General features: G+C 36.6%; 1 protein-coding gene across 14 annotated transcripts; it reads left to right on the top strand.

Moving 5' to 3' along the window:
* Nucleotides 1-1,142: 1,142 nt before the first annotated feature.
* LOC103488667 (uncharacterized) lies at nucleotides 1,143-17,882 on the top strand. Of its 14 annotated transcripts, XM_051082734.1 has the most exons (11): nucleotides 1,143-1,490; nucleotides 1,567-1,625; nucleotides 6,871-6,993; nucleotides 10,146-10,336; nucleotides 10,571-10,746; nucleotides 16,077-16,144; nucleotides 16,255-16,356; nucleotides 16,480-16,635; nucleotides 16,870-16,989; nucleotides 17,267-17,396; nucleotides 17,479-17,882. In XM_051082734.1, exons 4-11 carry the CDS (start codon nucleotides 10,227-10,229, stop codon nucleotides 17,607-17,609), a joined length of 993 nt encoding a protein of 330 aa, XP_050938691.1. In that variant the 5' UTR covers nucleotides 1,143-1,490; nucleotides 1,567-1,625; nucleotides 6,871-6,993; nucleotides 10,146-10,226; the 3' UTR covers nucleotides 17,610-17,882. The 14 variants fall into 14 exon arrangements, with proteins under 14 accessions (XP_050938691.1, XP_016900121.2, XP_050938694.1 ...); XM_017044632.2 differs by lacking the exon at nucleotides 6,871-6,993; XM_051082737.1 differs by lacking the exon at nucleotides 6,871-6,993 and having other exon boundaries at nucleotides 10,247-10,414.
* The last annotated feature ends 433 nt before the right edge of the window (nucleotides 17,883-18,315 follow it).

Here is an 18,315-nt window from a genome sequence, read left to right on the forward strand (position 1 = left end):
CATGTATTTATTGTTATGCATTGATGTAGCTAAGATGCATAATGTATTAATGTTGAGGACTGATATGAATTATTGATATTGATGACTAAAATGGATGATTGATATGCTATGATGCATGATATATTTATCACATAATAATGACTTTATGATTGATATTCATGTCATGTTATGGTATTTATGATATGCTACATGCTATGGTTTAGTGTTCTGTTAATTGTCTATTAAGGTTGTACTTATATGGGTGCCCTTCAAGATCACCACCTTTTACATATTTATGACTGTATGGGTTCAACGGGACTACCAGTCTGTCATGACATGTTTTATGAGTGGTCCAACGGGGCCACTTATATCCCGATGTTTTAAGTGTTCCTTCGGGTTCACCGACAAACTAGTTGTGTTCCTACGAGATCATTAAATTGCGTGTGTGTTCGGGAGCACGATAGTTTTGGGTACTTTCTTGCAAGACTCTAATGGAAAGTTAACAAACACCAGACTAGTAGTGAGTCCTTAATGAGTATATATTTATATCCATTCTTTTTATGTTTAATTTTTCAAGCAGAGGTAGAAATAGAGGTATAGAAAAGTTTGCGAATGACAAGAAATGACTGTGACTTGCCATAGAGGAAATTTTTATGCTTCTGCTTTTATGTTTCCACTATTTGGATTTTGAATATTTTTATTGAATTTATCGAACTCATAATTTGTTTCTATGTTAGTTTTCTTTAAAAATTAGATAGATCCCGAACTATGATTTTATCCTCTAGCTTTTATTTCTATATATTTTTAATTATGATTATAAATGAGTATTTAAAATTTTCATTGAGTAATAATGACCTCACTTAGTACAAACGTTTTGTTTATCTAATAAAATATTTTATTTTATTTGACATGTAATTTCATTAACCCATAAAACCAATAAACTAATATTAAGATTATCTTCACTAACTTAAATATGCATGTGCAGACTTGAATTAGTGTAATAAGAAAATTGGAAAAAATTTAGTTTGAAACAAGAGTTAAAAATTAAGTGTTGAAAAGCCCGAAAATTAAGAAAATGGCCAAAATAGAAGTTTTAACGTTAAGTCGGAGGCATTTTGGTCCTTTCACACAATTTATTATCATTATTACCTTCTTTTAGTGAGTCGGCTAAAACAAGGAAGAAGAAGAATTCGGGGAACTGCACGAGCGCGCAACCCCCTCTTCTGTTCTAGCCGTTCGCCTCTACCTCTCTGTTCTCTATCGATCGTCGGCCATCACTCACCGTGTCTCCCTCGAGCTACAGATCAGCCACGAGCTGTGCAACCCCGCTTTTCCGTCCGTCAAGCTGACACCGCCATCCGCGCCGCTCGTCTCATCCACGTTGTCTGGCATCCGCGCAGCACCCTCTGTTCATCAATCGTTGATGCGGCCGCTCGACTCACCAGACGACGACCCGCACGCCGACGAAGAAACCCAGACACGCCGTCTTTCACACCATTCACGAGAAGCAGGTTCTTTTTAGGTTATTCTGATTATCTATTAAGTTTAGACTTGAGTTTAACATTATCCATTATATTTTGATGATAGATTTGAATTTTGGAGGAGTTTGAGCCGCTGTCCAGCCAATTGGAAGCGGCACAACGTGGGTAAAATTCTAAGCTTTTGGAGTTGACCTTGGGTAGTGATAACTTTGAGTAACCCATGATGGTGGATGTTTGATTTCAATTTTAGAAGGTAGTCAGGTTGTGGTCCATTAAAGTTAAGGTTGTATCTACACAAAAAACCATCGAGTTTGAATTAAGTTGGATGCTCATTGGGTTAAATATCTACATTTCGAGTCTAAGTAAGGGTTCATAGGTGAAAAGTTTAGTCTAATCTAAGGTGCTTCGAAAATTCAAGGATTTTAGAAACATAAAGTAGATTTAGTTGGCCTTATGAAGTGTTTTGTAAATAGTTACAACCTCATGACATGTGAAGAGAATTGATGTGACTTTAATCTTTGTATCAGGTCAAATCGAAGTAGGAAATCATATAATCCTAGGAGATCGAGTTTTTGACCGCGAGTGGTTTATTTTCAAACTTCTTTGTACATATACATGCTATTTTATGATATCGCTTGGAAATTACTGTGCCTTAAACTTTTTACGACTACATTTTCATTTATACTTAAACGATATCTTTACTCATCACAGTTTTAAGAATATGTATGGCTTGAACTTTATAGAATGTGTTTTAAGTTTTTGATTGTACTTAGTTTTAAAATATGATTATCCGATGTTTATGATGAATGAGAAGGTGATTTCCCAGAGGCTACGTGAACGTGTTTCCATAGCACCACCTATGTTTGTCGAGGGGTTTCGAGGTTGAAAGAGGCCGTGATTGGAGATCCGAGAACCTGAGCCTAGGTCAGGACATGGATGGAGGATGTGATTTTGGCTTTGAGCCTAGTTAACCCATAGGAGTGACTCTATGTGCACATAGGAGCAAATATGGAGGTTGCTACTGTGGTAGATGCTAAGTATGCATGAGCTCAGTTTGGCCGCGTGTTTCCTTGTGGATGTGGATCATGTGAGAGCTATTCTCAGCCATGTATTTAGTATACTATCATGGTTGGATTGGATGAAGGTTGCTATAGTGGTAGGTATGCATGAGCTCAGTCAGGCCGCGTATGTCCTTGTAGATATGGATCACGTGTGAGCTATTCTCGATCGTGTATTTAGTATTCTACCATGGTCGGATTGGATAGAGGTTACTATCATGGCGGGTACTAAATATGTGTGAGCTTAGTTTGACTGCGTGTTTCCTTGTAAATATGAATTACGTTTGAGCTATTCTCGGTCGTGTATTTAGTATTCTACCACGGTTGAATTGGGTACAGGTTTGTTGGCATTACTTGTGATTTATAGTATTATATGTTGATAACGTTTTACTTATGGTTTCATTATTGATGCCATACTTAAACATGAGAGCATGTTTTACGAATTTTTACTTTTAAAAACTTGTTACTCATTGAGTTTTTAGCTCACGTTGTCAATGGCCCCCCTCCCTAGTAGCAGGAGGACCAAGCATACGTTGAGCTTCACCGTCATTGGTTGTAGATTCTCATTCTTTTTGTTTGTTTATACTTAAGTTTTGCATTGCATTAGTGGGTGATTAGAAGTAGGAAGAGTCACGATAAGGATTTGAGTTTTGAGAGGTCTCTTATTATACTGTATTTCTTTTGTAACTAATTCATAGTTGAATGTAAACTATGATTGGGACTTTGGACTAGTTGGATGAGTGTGTAGTGAGACACACTCAATATTATTTTGAGTCTAAAGAAAATTTATATATAGAAGTGAAAATCTTCCATTTTTTCAGGTTTGACTAACTCATATTTTAAGGGAGATGTTGTCAAAATTTTCGTAAAATTTTATGTTACTTGTTCTATAGAAGTTTAAGTTGAATAATGTTGTTTTCATGCCACGATTTAGGTTAGGAGGAAAAACCTAGAACGGGGTGTAACAATTTTGGTATCAAAGCATGATTTTGAGAATCCTAAGGTAACAACTAGAGTTTGGAAAACCAAGAGCCTATGCATTAAAGATTGAGCAAGAGTTAGAATTGCATGAGTAAGTTGCATTGAAATATACCTCATTGTGGCATATGGTCTAGGCAACCTACTTAGGAAACTCGAGATGCTCTTGATAGTTTAGACGTAGAGTTGAGGAAGTTAAAGTGACACTAACCACCCTCATGGGGAAAGGAATTTTGGTGAGCTGATAACGTTTTGCTCAAGATATTGTTGTTGGTATGTGAATTATGTAAGGCAATCCTAAGAAAAACTTAGGATTTGAGCTTTTAAAGGCTCTAGGAATGACAACATTTGGTATAAGATAGACAAGTGGGACTTGCCATTCTCTTTTTTGTAGAAAAGAACAAAGGGTTGATGGCATTGTACTAAGTTATGCCTTAGTGTTAGTCTGAATGTAACCCTTAGACTAGTTTGTTGGAAACAACATGGAAGAGTTGAGTTATTCATGATAATCTTACCTGAGGTCATCCCAAGATACGAAGTTGAATGAATTTTGAAGCTTGAATGAGAAGTTATGTTTGAGGTAGAATATGAAAAGTATCGCAATTGATTTTCCAAGTATGCCATCTTAGTTCTTCAAGACGAGTTGGTCATATGCACAAGATTTAAGGATAATTGAAGTGGGGAGATTTGTACTCCTGATATTGCTAGTGTTGAATGAACTTATTTTGCTTAACTTGTTGATATTACTAAGCAAGTTGAGGGAGATCTTATTGGAAATGAAGGTTGAGAAATAAACGGTAAGGGGTGCTTGAGTAGTTAATCTTTTGAGCTTATTAGTGGGTGATTTAATCCTGGAGTTTAACGTGGTTATCAGGATAGATTCGTGTCAACATATCACACCACTATAGGTTGCTTTCGTGAAGGAGTGATGTTTAAGTAACAACGTGAAGCTTAACTGAGCTTGAAAGGTAATACACAAAAATTTTCCTACGTGTGGTATTTCTGTGGTTAGAGTGATGTAGTTGTTAAGAAATAGTTGTACTGCTTATTTGGCTTATGTAATAAATACCCAAGCCAAAAGGCTAGAATTTGAGAATGTTTCTGTAGTATAAGAGTTTCCAAATGTGTTTCAAATAGTATCCACCGATAGAGATATTGAGTTCACTTTTGATTTAGCCACTAGTATAGCATCAATACTGTAGGCACCATACAAAATGGCACTAACAAAAGTGAATAAATTAAAAACTCAACCGCGAGAACAGATGGATAAGGGTTACATTCAGATTAGTGTTTTCTCATGGGGTGCATCGGTTTTGTTTGTAAAGAAGAAAGATGGCACCCCAAGGTTATGTATCAATTACCGACACCTAAACTAGGTAATAGTCCATAATAATTATTCAATGCCATGTATTGATGATTTGTTTGATTAGCTAAAGCATGCCTCAGTGTTCTTTAAAATAGTTGGGAGTAGGATATTACTAATTAAAGCATAAGGAGCCAAGTGTAACAATGATGATGTCTAGAATGAGATATGAGCAATATTAGTTTCTTGTAATGTTGTTGGTTTGACCAACGTAGCAACTGCCTATATAGACTTAATGAACTGAGTATTTCAATCTAGAACAAATTGTCATGGTGCTCATTGTAGATGTATTGCTTATTCTAAAAGGAAAGAAAAATATGATGATACATCTTAAAATATTGTCGTTGACGTTACAAGACTAAGAGTTTGTTAAGTTTAGTGCATGTGAATTCTAGCGTAGGCAAGTAACATTCCTTGGTCATGTTGTTACAACCGAAGGTGTACTAGTGAATCCTGGGGAAGCTGAAGTAGTACGTAAGTGGAAGCAACCCATAACAGTTACTAAAGTATGTGGTTTTCTTGGGTTAATTGGATATTCCCAACATTTTATAGGAAGATTTGCAAAGTTGGTTTTTTTTTATTAACTAGTTGATCGGGAAGAACTTAGAATTTATGTAGATGAAGATTGTGAACAAAGATTTCAAAAACGGAAGAGACAACTTGTTTCCATGCCTATTTTACATTTATGAAACCTGATGTTGTGTTTGAAACTTATTGTGATTGCATCTCATCAAGATTTAGGTTGTTCTCTAATATTCAAAGGTAAAGTGATAGCTTATGCTTCCAAATAGTCGAAGAAGCATGAGTGTAACTATGCAACTCGTGATGTGGGAATAGCCACAATAGTGTTAGCATTAAAAATGTGGCGACACCATTTTGTATGGAGAAAAATGTCATATCTTAATAGATGATAAGAATTTAAAATATATCTTTGGTCAAAGGAGTTAAATTATACATAGAGGATATGGTTATAGTTGATCAAGGATTTTAACCGGACTATTGATCACCAACCAAGAAAATGAATGGGGAAGTTGATACCTTGAGTAGAAAGGCAACCCATCCTCAAGTTTCCTTGTAGGCCATAAGTTCTTTATCTTGGAACAAAAGAGCGTAATGCGTTGTTGAGTGTGGACTCTTAGAGTTTTACTTGCACAATTTTCGATAATTGAAGGTTTAAAGCAGACTAGAGATCAATAAAAGAAGGCTTTCAAGCAAACTATAATCTAAGAGGTAGTGGACTTTACTTGCTTGATGATGATGCTCCTCTAGTAGCATTTCTAGGACGAGTCTTTTATCTTCTTACTTTACTACCTCTGGAAAAGATTATATGTTGTGGCATTTCCGTTTAGACCATCCCAACTTTAAATATATGAAACTATTTCTTCAATATTTTTTCTAAAGTTGATGTTTCTTCTTTATTTTGTGATGTGTGCAAACAAGCTAAACAACGACGAGTCTTGTTTCCTTCGCAACCCTATAAGCTAACTTGACCTTTTACTCTTGTCCATAGTGATGTTGGGGACCATCCAAGATCACTACCTCCTTTGGGAAACGATTGTTTGTGACCTTTATTGATGATCATACTTGTCTTACTTGAGTTTTTCTGATCTCTGACAAATCTGAAGTTACCTCCACATTTTGGGACTTCTTTCACACCATAGAAACACAATTCAATACAAATATTGCAATCCGATAATGGTTGTGAGTTTCGAAACCACCCTCTTAACGAGTTCTTATCCTCTAAAGGAATTATTCACCAAAGTTATGTGCTTACACCCCCATAAAAAGGGGTTGCCGAATGAAAAAACCGTCACCTTTTGGAAGTTACACGTTCTCTTATGTTGTCCACTTCTCTTCCTTCCTATCTCTGGGGTGATGTGTGAATCACACCCATGTTTGAATTGAAATTGAGATACTAATGCAAGTTCTTCCCCTTTGAATCGGATAGATTTATATCTGAAAGAGGTTGACAATAAGTTCTTTCAAAATTTGATTATTTGCCCTCTGTTAGGTGTTCCAGAAATGTCTGCGATCAAGTAAATAGCTCGATGAACGAATGGATCGGATCGAATTGGAAAATGGAAAGATTTGTACAAGTTATACATTTCATCACCACTTTGTAGAAGATCGTTAGGTATGAATATGTTAGATACCTGTGACTTGATTGGTGAAATAGTATCTCTCTCCAAAAAAGCATATTTCTTTTTACCGCTGTACAAAGAAAATATTTTGTTGCGAATGATCAAGATATCGAGTAATTGTCCAATTAGAAAACTATAATAAAAAAAATTATTCTATTATTCTAGAATCTATAAAAAGTTTAGTTTTCTTTCAAAAGAAAAGATATACAAATTTCGAATATATTGATTAAATGAAATTTCAAAGAATCCCATAATTGAATCTATTATTCGGTAAATATACACTAAATACATGTATATTTGTTTGAATCGTTTCATTCGCGAGGAGCTGGATGAGAAGAAACTCATGTCCGATTCTGTAGTAGAGATGGAATTGACAAATAACCATCAACTATAATCCCAAAAGAACCAGATTCCGTAACTCGAGTACACAGATACATATAGCATACCATTTCATTACTTTATTTCCTCTACGAGGGAAAAAGAAAGCAAATATTGGAAAAACTACAACTGTTGTTAACCAAGGAAAATAATTCGTAGTAAAAACAAGATACACTTGGACTAAAAAAACCCATGTTTGAAAATGAAATAAAAAAAATATATGTATATTTTCGAGCTCGAGTTATTCTCATTGTCGCTCATCTCATTAACCGCATGCCTTCGTATGTCCTTCACTTCCAGACACCATTAGATTGTCCCAAAGAATCCTATCCCTCCACCCCTCTCATCCCTGATGTTCCCCTTTGGGTGTTCGGATGCACAACCAATGTCCATAGCGATGGTCCTAACCAAACTAAGGCTTCCACCCATCTTCTATGTTAGTACTTTGTTAACACATCTTTATTGAAGATTGTCCTTTCTTTCCTGTCCAGCCTACTTCAGGGGGAGAGTGTGAGTGAGGAGTCTAACTATATGCTTCCCTTAGAGTCTACTTGACCTACTGTGGTTACCTTACCTGACCCTAGCCCTCACAATACAGTCCTGCCCATAAATCAAGTTCCTTGGAAAACTTACTATAGGAGGAATCTAAAAAAGGGAGTTGAGTCTCTGTTGTTCAAACGACTCCAATCCAGGATTCTAAACCAATAAGAGATTAAGGTATGACTGATTCCATTAACTCACATAGTAATATCAGAATGAGTGAGAATGATAGGTCTCTGACGAATTCAATTGACTCACATACCGACAGTAGGGCAGGTGAGAATGACGGGTCCGAGACAAGTGTTCTGGAAGATATTAGTGCGCAGGGTAGTATTGATGGGTCATTATAGATAGAGAGGACCGGATTATTGAGAATGAGATTGTTGTTTAACATTCTAAAAATGAAACTAAGTCAAACCATTCAGGAAATGGCAGTAAGTATGATCCATCTTTTGATCTTCCTATTGCATTGAGGAAAGGTACTAGATCCTGTACAAAGCACTTCATATCTAATTATGTGTCATATGAGAATCTCTCACCACAGTTTAGAGCTTTTACAGAATTCTATGGGACACAAGATTGTTCACGCATGCTCTTTGAGGGACACAAGACTGTTCATGCAGGCATGTTATGAGGACCACATGGAAGCAGTTAATTGAATTCTGAGGTATTTAAAAGCAACTCCTGGTAAAGGTTTGAGATTCAAGAAGACTGACAGAAGATGTGTTGAAGCTTATATTGATTTTGGCTGGGCAGGATCTATTGTTGATAGAAAGTGTACCTTAGGATATTGTACTTTTGTGCGGGCAATCTTGTTACTTGGATAAGCAAGAAGCAAGGAGTTGTGGTTAGAAGTTAACGCTGAAGTCGAATACAAGGCTATGAGTTTGGGGATATGTGAGGAGATCTGGCTCGAAAAAGTGTTGTCTGATCTTTGCAAAGGCTACGAGGTGCCTATGAAGCTATTCTGTAATAGCAAGGCAGCCATTAGCATTGCCAATAACCCGTCCAACATGACATGACTAAACGTGGAGATTGACAGACACTTTATCAAAGATAAGCTTGACGATGGTAGCATCTTCATTCCTTACATACCCTCAAGGCTACATATTGTTAATATCCTCTCAAAGGGACTCCTTAGATAAAATTTTGATCTGTGTGTTAGCAAGTTGGGTCATTATGAATTTTACGTCCCAACTTGAGGGGAGTAGAAATAATGGGTTTAGGTCACGATGAAAGCCCATGGGTAGTTAAGATTTACTTTGCCCCAATTTCTTATTCTTTTAATTAGGCTTATGTTGCTTATAAATTTTCCCCCATTGTACCTTTATGAAATATTAGAAAATAATAAGATCATCAGCATCGTGGTTTTTCTCCCTGTACTAGGGTTTTCACGTAAAACTGTGTGTTCTTGTCTCTACTTTCAATACTTTCCACTTATGTTTTTCTCTTGAATAAGGATTACGGCAATCAAGGCGTTAAATAGGGCGTTGCTAGTTAGGTTGTGGGTATGAAGTTGTCATGAGCTTTGGCATTAATGTTTTATTGGCTTCTTTTTCTTTATCTAATTTTATTCAAAGGGTTAGCCATGAGTTAAAAGGCTCAAACTTTCCATTTCAAATCTTATTTTGTTTTAAAATGTGGGATTTCGAGTTAACTCTTTTTCGTGTTTCTTTAACAAAGAACTTGATGAATCTTTTTTTTCCGACTTAAGTTTTGTTTTACTTTTCCTTGAACTTGTGATATACATGCATAAGAACACCCACGGTCAATCATTGAAAAGTTGGGTTATGGGTCCTTAAGACCTTGAGGATACTGTAAGTCTTCTAAAACCCATCAAAGGGCAGACCATAGGTGACCCGTGACATGACTAGCAATGTTCTGTCAACCGCTTCAATCGACTCTGCCCTTACCTTGGAGAAAAACATAACCGGAAAGAGTGACTATTATGAAAATACTCAGTGACCCCTTAGGCAAGGTCAGCCATTAAGTGGCAGTGTATTGGTACTAATGTGTTATTTAATCTTGTTTATATGACCATCTGTTTGCATTTTTCCAAAGTGACACCTAACATGGATTAAAGCTCTTGTTTGGTTATTGTCGAATTTAGTTTCTACGGTTGTTGATTCATAGTTGTGCACTTGGTCCTTTCACGGTTGTTGATTCATAGTTGTGCACTTGGTCCTTTCAACATTCTTTTATGTTTAATTGTCTCACTTTATTGCAGGTCAATCTTTTGTTTCTCCAGTGGGGCCTTAGTCGTAAATTGGCTTTTGTCAAAGATTGATTATACTTACAGTTCGGCTTCATGCTTTTTTCATATCTCAGAGCGAACACTACAACAAATATGGATTTCTTCCAAAGGAGCTTTGCCGCTGCTGCATCCCTTATTGTTCCCATGCAACTTCCATCTAAAATGTATTGTTTGTGTCATGACGAATAATATTTACATCTGAATAATCAAGAGTTCTCTGTAGTTTAAAATATTTCATTCAGGTACCATAGTGGTATATTTCAATGTTCTGTGGCTGCTACTGTACATTGCATGCATTGTTTGGTTCGATGGATCTTGTTGCTTACAAAAATTTTCTGCATTTTAGATCAACTCCTACACCCCAAGTTTTTATTTTCTATTATTTATTTGTTTTTCAGGGAAACCCATATTTGGTATATCGTACCTGATGAAGTAAAGAGTAAACATCTTCAGAAACACTATTTAAATCTATTATCACCAAATGAAAAGGAGAGTGTTATGAAAATACAAGAAGAGGAGCTTCAAAAAAGAGCCTTGCTAGCTCGTGCTTTGGTACGATCGACCATTTCAAGATGTAAGTTCTCTTATTGTTATTTTATTTTTATTTGTAATGTTACTGATAGAACCCGATCCGATAGAATAGAAATTCTGACTTTATTGATGAATATAGTAATGTATACGTTATGTGAATTGAGTAAACCTCAATTCAATAGCTGGGGCACTCTTATTCTTCTATCTCTCAAATAGTAACAAGCCAATTCTAATCTTCACTCAAAGCTAACTAACTTTCCCGCCAATCGAACTTCTATTCAAACAGACACTCACCGACTTAACTACTAACTAACATGCTACACTATTTCACACGTGCGACTCTCCTTTATTTCTCCTGCTATATTGAAACATGATGGGAGGTCTAACATTACTCCCCTGTAGGTGAAGATCCGGATAGAGCTCTTGCATCTCTTCATAGTTGTCCCACGTTGCTTCATGTCTCGGCAAACATTCCGAACACAGCAGCACCTCCCAACTTCCCATTTTATTCTTCTCATAAACAAGGATTTCTTCGGACTTTGCATTCCATTCATAGTTTTCATTTGAGTACTGAATCGTAGGATATACATTAGTATGTTCTTCCATCTATTTCTTCAATTGTGAGACATGAAAGACAAGGTGGATAGAAGTGCTATCTGTAATTCTAATTTGTAGGAAACAGGACCAATCCTTTCCAAAATCTTGTAAGGCCCTAAAAATTTAGGAGAAAGCTTCTCATTACTTTTTCTCCTCAAGGATAGCTGTCTGTAAGGGCTAATTTTCAAGAATACCTAATCCCCAACTTGATACTCCACATCCCTTCTCTTTTGGTCAGCATATTTCTTCATTTTGTCTTGTGCCAAACGTAAATGTTCTCTCAAAGCTCCTAAAGCGATGTCTCTTTCCCTTAGCTGTTCATCCAACGTCGAGTTAACTGTTTCATCATTACCATAATACGTCAAGGAAGGTGGCTTGCGGCCATATACAGCTTGAAAAGGAGTTGCACCTAAGGCTCTTTGGAAAGTGGTATTAGACTAGTATTCAGTCCACGGTAACCACTTCACCCACTCTTTTGGCCTCTCGCACAAAAGCATCGAAGGTAGGTCTCCACCCCTCTGTTTACCACTTCCGTTTGTCCATCTAATCGAGGGTGATAAGCCGTACTTCTATTCATCTTAGTACCAACCATTCTGAACATTTCCGTCCAAAAACGACTGAGGAACCTTATCCCTATCCGAGACAATGGATGTAGGAAAACTGTGAAGCCTCACAATTTCTTTCACAAACAAATCTGCCACGGTTTTAGCTGTGTAAGGGAGTTTAAGTGGTAGAAAATGCCCATATTTACTTAAGCGATCGACTACCACAAATATTACCTCGAATCCATTAGCCTTTGGCAAACCATCCGCAAAATCCATCGATACATCACTCCAAATTTGCTGAGGAACCTCTGATGGTAACAATAAACCAGTAGGAGAAAGGGCTAATGTTTTGTTTCATTGGCATATTAAACATTCTTCACAATGGTTTTTAACATCAGCATTCATCCCTTTCATCCCTTCCCAGTAGAGCTCACCAGCCAATCTCTTATATGTTCTTAAAAATCTCGAATGACCCCCCAAAAGCTGAGTCATGATAGGTATGAAGAATGGCTGGAACAAAAGTATAGGTCTTGGAAACTACTAACTGATTCTTGTATCTCAACATGCCACTCTGGATAAAATTTTTTGCCATTCACATGTTCATTCAGCCCATTCATTTCAGCTATCACCGTCTGGAGCTTCATATCTTTTTCCACTTCCTCTTTGATAATTTTCAGATCAATGATAATCGGTGCTGATATGCTACACAATTGCACAGCTGATGGCATTCTCGAAAAGGCATCTGCTGCTTTATTTTCAAGCCCTGGTTGATATACGACCTCAAATGAATACGCCAAAAGCTTAGCTATCCACTTTTGGTATTGGGGTTGTATTACTTTTTGCTCCAATAAAAATTTCAAAGACCTTTGATCAGTCTTAATAACAAATTTCATTCCAAATAAGTAAGACCTCCATCTTTGGACAGCAACAACTGCCATCAATTCTGTTTCATAAACCGGTCTTGCCCTGTCTCTCATAGCTAGTGTATGACTGTAATAGGTGATTGAATGCTTGGCTTGAATTAAAACAACTCCTATGCCGTAAGCTTATGCATCTGTTTCAATTTCAAACGGTTGATCAAAATTAGGCTATGCTAAAACTGGAAGAGACATCGTTGCCTTCTTCAACCTCTCAAATGCTTCTTCAGCTTCTTTATTCCACTTAAACCCTCCTTTCTTAAGCAGCTGAGTTAGGGGGGCCGCTATAGAGCCATACTGATGCACAAATCTTCTGTAATATCCGGTTAGCCCAGGGAATCCACTTACCTCCCTGACATTAGTTGGCTTAGGCCATTCAGCAATAGGCTTGATTTTTTGAGGGTCAACCTCAACTCCATCTCGAGAAATAACGTGCCCCAAATACTCTACTCGAGACTTTGCAAAGCTGCAATTTTTTTCTATTTGCATACAGCTCATGTTTTCTGAGGGTTGTCAATACTTGTTCCATATAACTCAAGTGCTCATCAATACTCTTGCTGTATATCAGAATGTCATCAAAGAAGCCAAAACAAATTTTCTCAAATGTGGTTTGAAGATGACATTCATTAGAGCTTGAAAAGTGGTCGGGGCATTAGATAACCCAAAGGGCATAACTAAGAACTCATAGTGAACCCTCTTGAGTTCTAAAAGCAGTCTTTTCAATGTCTTCATCAGCCATTCGGATCTGGTGATAGCCAACCTTCAAATCAATTTTAGAAAACAAGGAAGCTCCACTCAATTCAACCAACAATTCTTCAACCACCGGTATAGGGAACTTGTCAAGAATGGTAGCGTTATTCACAACCCTATAATCCACAAAGAATCGCTAGCTACCATCTTTCTTCTTGACATGGAGCACAAGGCTGGAAAATGGACTAGTGTTGGGTCGATAACCCTAGAGGATAGCATTTCTCCCACTAATTTTTCCATTTTCTTCTTTTGATGATAAGCATACCGGTAGGGCCTTACATTTATAGGATCAGTACCTTTCTTCAAATGTATGTGGTGTTCTATGCTCCTTCTTGGAGGAAGCCTTTTCGGCCACTCAAAGACATTCGTGTGCTTGTCTAACAATATTAACACTGAATCTGTTGTAGGATTTTCATCAGCCTCACAGAATTCAGCTTTGATTAGTCCACCTACTTCTACTGCCCTGCACTCTGTCAAATACCCTTCATCATGATCTCCCCATGACTTGATTATGTTCTTTAAACTCACCCGTGACTTGGTGAGACTTGGATCTCCCTTGATACGAATTTGCTTATCATGACAAGAAAATGTCAATGATAAATTATTCCAATCAACCACAGTCACTCCTAGCAAATACAACCATTGCATCCTCAAAATGATGTCTACCCCTCCCAGTTCTAGAGGCAAAAACTTTTCCTTCACAGTTCATTCATTCATTCTGTACTTCTAATGCTTTATAAATTCCTTTTCTCTGAATAGCAGTTCCGAAGCTTAAGATTACCCCATAGTGAGGTGTTTCTTTGATTGGTAGTTGCAATTGCTTCACTAACTTTTCAGAAACAAAGTTGTGAGTATCCCCACAATCTATCAATATCACTACTTCCTCATTTTGCAGCTTACCTCTCACTTTCATGGTCCCTGGATCATTTAACCATAGTCAACTCCTTTTTTTCTACTTCATTTTCTTCAATTATTTCATACTCCTCATTTTCGTTTACCACAACAAACATTCTCAATTCCTGTTGTTCTTTCATTTTACACTTATGATAAGCTGAATACTTCTCATTGCACTTGAAGCACAATCCCTTTTCCTTCCTTGCTTGGAACTCAACATCGGGCAAACGTTTCATTGATCTTTCCTTGCGTACCTCTCCACTATTGGAACTTCTCAGAGTGATTGTTCTCATTGGCAATATAGTATTTCCTCTATTTTCACTTGTGGAGTAGTTCACATTAGATTTCGCGTTTACTGAAGTTTGCTAAGGATATTTCCTGCCAGAATAACCATTCAAATTTGCCTCTCCTCTAATTATCTCTTTGTTCTCAACCAATTGAGCTACTCGCATCATTTCTGCTAAGCCTTTTGGCCGACAAAACTCTACTTGAAGTAATCTATTCATAAAAGTTTCCTTCACTACTCTTTCTTGAAAATCTGACAATGGAGCTACTAGTTTATCAAATAAATTGCGATACTCTTCTATTGTAGTCTCTTGTCGAATTCTAAGGAATCTACCACATATAGATCCTTCTCTAGTAGATCGGAAACGAACTAATAATCTTTCTTTCAAATTCGCCCGGTCTAAGAACTTATCTCTTTCTTCCTGTGATTGGTACTAGTTCAAGGCTAGTTCGTCAAAGCTAATAGTAGGCACTAACATTTTCTCAGATTCGGTGAGTTTATGAATTTGGAAGTACTTTTCGACGCAGAACAACCATGAATCTGGATCCTCACCATTAAAGATTGACATTTCGACTTTCTTGAACTTGTTTTGGTCTCCAGTACTGTCATCGTTATCAGCTTTCTTCTCATTTCTGTTTGCTCTGATATTGTGACTGGAGGATGCTTCGTTTTCCTTCACCTTTGTCGTTGATGTATCTCGCAATGCTAACTCGGTTAGTCGTTCACTCATCATCGATCGTTCTTTTGCATTCGTCTCCATGAACATCAAAATTTGCCAGCTGCTGTTTGTCGGTCTGTAATCGCATCAGTTCTAAATTCTTCATAATTTTGCTCAAACTTGCTTCGATTACTGGCATCTTGCTCAACTCCTTCACTCCGGCAATTTCCTGATCGAGAACTTCCATTCGCTTTTGATTCGTGTTTGCACCATTGTCGATCTTCCCCGAATCGAACGCTTTGATACCAAAATGATAGAACCCAATCCGATAGAATAGAAATTCTGACTTTATTGATGAATATAGTAATGTATACAATATGATTGAATTGGGTAAATCTCAATTCATTAGCTAGGGTACTCTTGTTCTTCGATCTCTCAAGAAGTAACAAGCCAATTCTAATCTTCACTCAAATCTTAACTAACTTTCCCGCTCATTGAACTTCTATTTATACGGACACTCACCAACTTAACTACTAACTAACATGCTACACTATTTCACACGTGTGACTTTCCTTTATTTCTCCTGCTATATTGAAACATGATGGGAGGTCTAACAGTTACTTGCACAACGGGGGATGGTGAGGTTTGTTGATATATACCATGTATTCAAATATGCTGTGCAACTTTTTACTGTTATACACCTGAAATATGCTATTTTCTTTCTAGATGTGACACAATTTCAAATTGATCCACAAGCGTTGAAGCTTAAAAAGAATATGTTTGGGAAGCCTGAGGTGATTTCTTTTCCTTCTTCAATTCATGTATAGTTTATATGTTACTTTATTTTCTATTTTTTATTCTGTTTCTTTTCCCATTTATTCATATTTATATAATTTTTGAATAGTTAGATTTTCAAAACAGCCGTGAACTATGTCTACCGCCATTGCAATTCAACATCTCACATTCTTCATCCTTGATAGCATGTGGAGTGACTGTGCATTCTCCAGTAAGTGTCTCTACTTTACATGCTAGCTGCACATTTCTACCTGTGCAACATCTCCTTTGGATTTTTATTCAGTAAATCTTTTGTTGTTAAACATAATTAACTATTGTGAAATTTCTAATTCAGATTGGTATAGATGTGGAAGCGAAGACACGAAAGATAAAGAACAACATCATAGCTTTTGCTAAACGTTTTTTTTCTCCAAATGAAATAGAAGTTTTATCTGCTATTTCAGATCCTGAAAGTCAGCGGCAGGAATTCATAAAATTATGGACTCTAAAGGTGAGCACAGTTGCAATAGCATCCGTCCTGAGATCTTAGGCAAGTCTGAAAATCAAACCCTAAACCGTATGTTTGCTTCTAATTATAACTTCCATCTCAACCGTATTCTGAATAATAGTCTTTTTGTTTCCATGATTGAATATTGGAATTGTTTGTCAGTTGTAAAGTCCCTTCAGCTGCATGTGAACATGTTTTCTCTTCATTTTATTGATGTAACCAAAATTCATTTTGTAGGAGGCATATGTTAAAGCGTTGGGTAGGGGCTTCTCGGCAACTCCATTCAACACTTTCACTATTCAGTTTAATAAAACTGCCAGAAGTTCATGTCTTCCTGGGTGTAAAACTTATGAGGAGGTAAGGCATTCATCAGGACTTAAAGGAACTCTTATGACGGATAAATAGGGGAGATTTGAAAATGGTGCAAACGAACATATATGGTTTGTTTATAGGATTTACCAAATGAGTAGCATTTTAGCCAACATTGTGTGTGCGACAGGATTTTCGCCTTAGTGAGTGAATTCTATGTGTTGGACTGGATTATTCTTTTGTAATACTTTCCACAATATGAATAACCAAGTTTTCTTCATGGTGGATTTAGTACCTGTGATTTTTCATGACTATATTTTACCAGGCTTATGAAATAAGCGTAGAATCTTGTGATGATTTGGAGAACTGCTCGAGGAATGTGACTTTTGCGCTGATGGAGCTGTCTGGTTCTCATTATGCTGCTGTTTGCGTGGAAAAAGACACAAGCTTTAGAGGTGAAACTCACTCTTACAATATCAAACATAAAGATTTGATTGATTGATATAATATCTTATAGATGTAAGTTTACTGGAGCAGGGAGTCTTCCCATGAAGTTAAATGTGTGGAGAACAATTCCATATGTGGAAGATGAATGTGTTTCTGGAACTGAGGCTGCTCTACCCATCAATGGTTTTGCTCAAGCAAATGTGAATTTTTCCAAAACTTAAAAAATACAAATATTGGAGTTATATTGAACACTTTTTGTTCTTCTTTGTTGAGTATACGTCCCTAGAACTGTCTCAAAAATACTCTGCCAGGGACGTTGGTTGTTAGTTACTCTCCGAAATCTCAGGTTCAAATTCCTAGTTAAGATTAAGGGTAGGTTAGAAATGCTGTTTGGAGTTGTGAGATGTAATTTACTCGTTGAAAAAATCTATGTAACTTTGATACTGCTGTTGAGAGAAAATGAAATGGAAAAAGAAAATATTTGGGGAAGCAAATCATTTTTTCAATGTTTTAAAACAAAGAGATAGAAAAGAGAAAATGAGTGGAATTAAATCTTCTTATTGAAGTAAGAAAAACTTACGATGCTATTTTACAAGAGAGACAACACCCTTTTATAGGAACAAAAGTAAACGTAATAACTTACCAAATAAAGCCATATTAATAACATAAACTTAAAAATTTAAAATTAAAATTAAGAACTTAGAAACCAAAAGCTGCAAAATGAATAAAAAATATTAGTGTTAAATGAAAATTTGAAACTAAAGGTGGGTGAGAAGGTTCATAACTCAAAACTCTTTGAGGTTTTTCTTTGTAACACCCAATTTTGGTGTGAAAATGTAAATTATGGAGTTCAGTGATTTTGCTTTCTTTCTCTTTCTTTATTCGCTTTCTTCAATAAATAAAATTTTGACTTTGAAGTGTCTTGTT

Source organism: Cucumis melo, chromosome 3, assembly GCF_025177605.1.
Source record: "Cucumis melo cultivar AY chromosome 3, USDA_Cmelo_AY_1.0, whole genome shotgun sequence".
In the NCBI taxonomy this organism is placed as follows: Eukaryota; Viridiplantae; Streptophyta; class Magnoliopsida; order Cucurbitales; family Cucurbitaceae; genus Cucumis; species Cucumis melo.